The sequence below is a fragment of the Anneissia japonica genome, unplaced genomic scaffold (genome assembly GCF_011630105.1).
Source record: "Anneissia japonica isolate Jap-2015-1 unplaced genomic scaffold, ASM1163010v1 scaffold8587_len7315_cov171, whole genome shotgun sequence".
Taxonomy (NCBI): Eukaryota; Metazoa; Echinodermata; class Crinoidea; order Comatulida; family Comatulidae; genus Anneissia; species Anneissia japonica.
In genome coordinates this window covers 401-7,318 of record NW_022711103.1, presented here as the reverse complement: position 1 = coordinate 7,318, position 6,918 = coordinate 401, and the positions used below count along the sequence as shown (strand labels likewise).

Below are 6,918 nucleotides of genomic sequence, written 5' to 3'. Positions count from 1 at the left end.
ATTATTTGCATTTATGTGGCTGCTCGTTGTTTTTATGGGTTTATCCCATTTGCCATTAAATTTATTTATATATTATAAATACAATTTTAAATACATACTGAGAATTTTTATTCTTTTGATTTCCAAATGATATTGATACAAAGTCAACATACCCGACGCCTACTTCAAAGTGCTAGTTTACACTACAGCACAAGCATAACTATTAGGACATTGATCAGTATCCCATAAAGGGCCGATTGAGTATACCGTACTCGAGCGAATAAGCGCCCCTCTCGAATAACCGCCCCTCCTAACGTGAACATTTCCTTAAGCGCCCCGTTTGAATAAGCGCCCCTCATAAGATTTTATTTTTAGCAAGTCAATAATCCAATTAATCCTGGGACTGTGGTTGTTGACATGATTTGAGCTGTAGAGTGGAAACACATTCTTCTTCAGTCAATATCAAAATAAGATGAGAGCTCCGATCCCTGGACAGACAGTATATTTCCAACTTAATCTTTTTACATATTTGTCTATGCACATTCTCATCTGAGTTTTCAAGAAAAATACAATGATCCTGCCATCCTGCTAATCTCAATCGGCCGATGACCAACAAGCTAACCACTACCCACCACTAATTGCATCTGCTATTTTGCTGTTATGTAAATATTCACGCATTCTTGTTATGAGTCATGTTCTCTGGAAGATTATCTTTTCTAACCACCATTCGTAATGTCCTTAGGTCTATATAATCTTTTTTCATTCAAAAAGTGCCTCTTGAATTTGTCATTGTTAAAATAATTTCCCCTGAGAACCGCTCGATTTTCATCTATTGCCATAAGCGATACATACTATTTCCACTCTATTTTCATAAGCGCCCCTCAGAAAGTGCAAAAAATATTTTAAGCGCCCAGGCGCTTATTCGCTCGAGTAGGCCTACGGTAAACAGTCTAGGTTACATTATGGCCAATGAAGAATTCAATTAAACCCACATCCGGGACTATTTAAGCTCACTGGAATTTGGCTACTAATACTTATATTTTTTAATAGTTCAAGAAAATAAAAAGGAATTCATTGCAAATATTGAATGTGCTGCGTAGGATGTCCTAACGGAATTCATACCGGGCCACGAATGGACACGTCGTGTGTCTCTATCCATGGAGGCATGCTCTATCTAAATCGAACTTTATTCGCTTCCTCGCGATGCACACGAACAGCTGTCCATCCCCCTGAGGCTGACACAGACTTGAAAACAGCGCATGCGCCAAATACGCTCTACGGAAGAATATGAATAATTCATAAGATTGTACCAAACTATCCCACGTTAAGAAAATTCGCTACTAGGTCTTTTTCTTTTCATTCATTTCTTTATTCAACCTAAAAAGTTTACCACAATACAATTTACCACAATTTACTACAATACAACAGAAATAACAAACAACTACAAAAATAACCTAAGATGGCTAGGATTGATGAACGTTCTAATACTACTGTATAGTTTTTCTGTAAAGCGCTGTGAGAATGATTTATTGTTTATTAGCGCTATACAAAAATAAATTATTAATAATAATAATAATATTTATTATTATTATTATTATTATTATTATTATTATCAAGCATAACTTTCTACAAAAGATGCTTTCTATAGACTTTTCCAGCAGGTCTGATTCTTTAATAAGCTTGATGCCACCGACACAAAATGACAAAACACAAATCGTGTATTGCTAGGAGAAAATTTAGAATTATTATTAAATTATTTTATTAAATTATTAATTAATTAATTAATTAATTAATTTAGTATCCATTCATTCAAATTGTTACAATGAAAGTAGAAAGTTTGTTATGCATTGTTTTTAAGTGGCCAGCGGCCGTGAAATGACAGACAGACCGATGGGAGCAATTAATTTTGTTATCTTCCCCGGCGAAACTGGGAGTGGGGGTGGAACGGAGGAAGGGGAAAAATTATCGGGAGAAAATTCCCCTTGTCCCCCGTACTGACCGTAGCGCCTCCACTGATTGTATTGAACAAATCTTATTTTCACCTAGTGGTGGATGTCGCCATGTGGTAACTCCTACGTCCGTCTCGCCGAAATTCACGCGTGAATGGCCGTATTCGACTGGTCGTTCTTCGTTAAAACATGGAGGTTAAAGCACGCTCACCTGCTGCAATAGCGCTAAAATCCTACTATAACCATTGCTATAACCATGGAGGTATTATTATTATTCAATAATACCTCCATGCTATAACCATATAACGAAGACGGCCAATAGAAAACCTATAAATACTCGACAAAACAAAATGGCTGCATAGTTACCGCGACGCGATACAGGCTGTGTAATCAAGATTGCTTTGTGACAGCATGGAGGTATTATAGAGAAGGAGATCACTCGGCAAAGCTACGCGCACGCAGCGCTATGCAAATGAACCAAGATCAAAGTTGCCGCAGCGCGTAAAGAACGTTTGCGCGATGCCTTTGAAGTCCCATGTGTTCCCCGCCATCAAATTTTCAACAGGCATAGTTGACCAAAAAATTGAACATGACGAATTGAGAGCACCTTCTTTTCTTGTCAATCACTATGGCTGCGCAATCTTTTTTATTTTGAAGCTGATACATTCATCTCTCATAAAATATCAAACATATTAATATTTTCCACCAAGAAAAGTTTCGAATTTAATGGAACATTTACATGACAGTATATTTCAACTTCAATTTTCATAAATTGGCCTAAATTCGCCCATTCTAATTTTAACAGATATTAATTAATAAATGATTAAGGATTATAATAAACTAAGTCATTTTAGGGTTAACGAGGGTTAACTATTCGAAAAATGAATCCAAAATCTGAGTATTTTTCAGTTTTACACTGACTTAGCTTTATAGTCGAACCAGCCAATCTTTAGACAAAATTATAATGAACACAGAAGTAATTTTAACATAAATATTTTACGGAATCCGTTCCTGAAATATACAAATAATAACATACCAAAAGCCCGAAAAAATCTAATCAGGGGAACATTGTTCATTATAAAGATATTTAATGGGTTAAAATCAAACGTTTTATTGCACAACTGCTCTGCTGGAAGCGTATATATGCATGTCGTTGCCAAGTTGTTGCTAACGAAAAAATGTGAATTATAGGGTAATACGCCCGCGCGCGATCCAAAAGCGGGGAACACATAGGTTTGTCGCGTCAAAGGGATCTGTTGCCGAGTGATCTCCTTCTCAATAATACCTCCATGGTGACAGTATGAGTTTTTCGTAAAAATAAATATTTTCATCCAGTTTTATCGAATGAAAATACGGTAATACTGAACGAAAATTCGTAGTCAACGAAATGAACTAGTCGAATACGCCCAATGTTGTTTTTTTTGTGGAGGCGTGCGTCAATATACAATGGGAACCCTCAGCCGTGCCGGTAGGCATAACATTTTACACAAGATACTCTCTACTTTTCCAGCTGGTATCAACTACGCATTTGCATATGGTTCAGCTGTTTTTAAACAGCAGAATAATATCGATTCCGTGAGTGCCGCTGCTGATTTTAACAGCTTTCATACAGTACTGCCTAGGCTGGCCTCATAGACTGAGGCCTAGCTAGTACTAGTAGTAGTAGTAGTAGTTCAGACTAGGTGGATAAACCCGGCTCAACTCACCGGGTTTATCCACGTGCCAGTCTGAACTAGGTGGCTTATCTCAAGCCGGGCTGTGTTCCTATAGTAACTAGGCCTGGCATGCCACCGTGTTGAACTTTTCTAAGCCGGGCTTTAATCGCTGCGGGGGGTCTTGCATTGACTTCCGGTCAAAAAAAAAAGACCAATCAGCATTCAATTTAACGTACGATGTGAGGGAGCGTACGTTTCGAGCCCAATGTTTCCAAACTCGTTTCCTGGTTACGGTTCATTATGCTAATTCTCGCACCAGGCTAATTAAAAGACACCTCAGAAGTCTGAAAAGCTCATTTCCCGCCATCTAAGAATCAAAATTTTCCCGAATCCCCTTTTTTTTGGTGTTTTTATGAAAAAGGTCTGACCCCTCCACCCTAAATGTGAACCTAGATTCGCCCCTGTATTCGGACACCGCCACCAACGATAAGGTTTCAATTTAGAGACGGAATCAGAAAAATAAAAAATGAATTGAGTATGGCATGCAAATTAAATTAGGTATTGCGCGCACTAAGTGCAATAAAGAGTGATTAACCAAAAATTAGAGCCTGGAACCCCAGGCTAGTGTGCTGTGTGTATGTTGGAGTTTCGAACTCCATTCAAATTTTAATAGGACGCCCCTTATCTAGTGGCAGCATTTTTTTAAATGTTCAATTGTGTGCATACAAAATCAGGGCAGTTTGAAAAGAAAAGTACTGTATATAGTCGTGTATAAAACAAGGCTTAAAATAGTAATTTATAATAAAAAAACAGGGGTTGTCATACAAATTTGACAAGCCCTGACATACAAATTTTAGATTTATTAAGTCATATTCATCCGTAACATACAAATTTACTAATGCAATGAAGCTAAATTTTAAATAAGAGGAAATAAGATTTTGATGAACATTTAAAAACTCATAAAATGGTATTTTTTTTGGAAGACTAGCCTTGCATTTGGCTCCGATTTTAGACAGCTAGAGATGCAGTATCAAGATCATTAAAAGCAGGAATTCTGATGATGAAATGGGAGGGAGGGGAGGTTGTCTTATACGTAGGTCGCCCTATATACGATATATCTTTTTAAAAAGAAAAGTAGTTCCAAAATTTAATCACTCTAATTTTAAGATGAAGATAATTTCTAGTTCAATGAGGCCTGTCATATATCATCATCAGGCCTCATTCAACCACACATTTATTAACTTATAATTAACCTGTTTACCCACCCATCACCCTCACCTACCTGATTACCACTACCTGTCTAAGAGTAAGCCTCTTCTTTGAAGTAAAATAAATTGTAATATATACCACAGTAGATACTCGACAACATTCAATGAATACTATACTACAGTAGTTTACAAAATAAAAAATGTAATGGGAAGAATATTTTTATTGAGTAAAAAAATCTTTCAACTTGTAACGATATTTTTTTCATTTGAAAACAACTGCGAAAAAAAATCGCAAGTTGTTCTCGGGTGGAACTCGAATTGTGCCTCCATCAGATGCAAGCTCGGTGGTCTAAAGGTATGATGCCAGGCTAGTGATCTGGAGATCGTGGGTTCGAGTCCCACCCGAGAACAACTTGCGAATTTTTTCGCAGTTGTTTTCAAATGTACTGAGTATTCGGTACATTTCCACGTCAGGTAGGGCAAAATTACACCTATACATGAGTCTCCTGACGCAAATCCAGTTATTGTCTATTATTCCATCACGACAGTAACAATTACTATCAATATTTTTTTCCTTTGCACAAATAAGAAACATTGATTATTTGTTTTATAACACTGAATATAGACCCTTGTCATTTGAAAATTTTATGAACAAAAATAGAGTGAGTTTGAAAGTACACCTTTCTTTTGAATGGAACAGTCTACCATCTTTTAACCAATTAAAAAATGGTATTATGTTGAGGCATGCAATGAAACAAAATGAAACAAAATATTGTACACACTGCTCGTATGCAACCATGTACAGACTTCTCAAGTACTACAGAATTTCCATAGTTAGACCTAGTCAGGGGCGGATCCAGAGATGTTCAAAAGGGGGGACTGAAATTTGGGCCGATCGAGACAACAATGTCCTAGGGGGTCCAGGCGAAAATGTTGTGTTCTAGACGCCCGAAAATAACATTTGAGGCGTTGTGGGCTATCATATTTTTCTTTTTCTTTCTTTTTTTTTTTCCCTCCCAAAAGGGGGGGGGCCCCCCCACCTAAATCTTCCCCTGCTAGTTGCTATGGACATTTTACCTAATTATGAATGTATGGAAATAGATAACATCTATGGAAATTTATCAAAGGCCTAGACCCATAAATATATACCGGTAGGTCTAAAGTCCAAAACAAATTACTTTTCCATCATGGTATTTGGCAACATTGTCTCTAGACAACTCATACTTTGCCCATAAATCTTCATCCTGTTCCGTTTGTTTGAAATTCCACATCAAATTACTGTACAAACAATCAGACCCAATCTGATCGAGCGAAAGATGATCAGATACATTTTCTGAACAATTAGACCCAATTTGAAAGTGGGACAAATTGTCCAGAATAAATCTGCATCCTGTCCAGTTTGTTTGAAATTCAACAGATGTACCTGCAATTTTAACCAACCCATATCTTGCAAATTATTAGGTGCTATGGAAAGTTTTATTACGGAATTCTGAAGACAGTTACGGAAATGCATTTTATGAACTCGAGAAGTCTGTTTATACAACAATTTTTTTTCTCTTTATAGAAGAATATGATTGATTTGATATTTGTGGTTGATGATCCTTCCGAGTGGCATGCAGCAAACCTCCACCAGAATTTGCATCATTATTCCATGCTGCGGCATTGTGGGAGTGATTCCATAGCTAGTATACAGGATAACATTGGAGCTGGTGTGTACTATAACACAAGAGTTGAGTGTCAAAATATGGTATGTTGCTTAATGTTATGTAAGGGACTATTATCAAATATCTTAGTTTACATCATGCAATGGTGTTACCCAGAGGACTATGGGCATAATTGATTTTGCAAACAAATCTTGGAGGGTTAAAGACTTTCTGTGTTCTGCCATTGACCTCTTCTTTTTGTGTATTTTTTGAGGTGAAAACTACCATTGAATTTGTTGTCAATGACATTAAGGCAATTAAAATAAAGCCCAAAATGTTTTTACTCATGATGTTATTACAATAGCTACTGTAATTATTATCATTTGTCATGATTAAAATTTCCCTTTTGGGAAAGAATATATATTATTCTTGGCATGTTCTCTACCGTAGTTAGTTAGTTTCCCAAATACAAATACTCAAGCTA

The 6,918-nt window shown here is 36.7% G+C and overlaps 1 protein-coding gene across 1 annotated transcript; it reads left to right on the top strand.

Annotated features, from left to right (window-relative positions):
• Nucleotides 1-3,220: 3,220 nt before the first annotated feature.
• On the top strand, nt 3,221-6,557 carry LOC117107321 (phosphatidate cytidylyltransferase, mitochondrial-like; the record flags this gene model as incomplete). Its single annotated transcript, XM_033248966.1, has 2 exons — nt 3,221-3,503; nt 6,356-6,557. Coding segments are annotated over exons 1-2 (331 nt in total), but the record flags the coding sequence as incomplete, so codon positions are not given.
• Between the last annotated feature and the right edge of the window lie 361 nt (nt 6,558-6,918).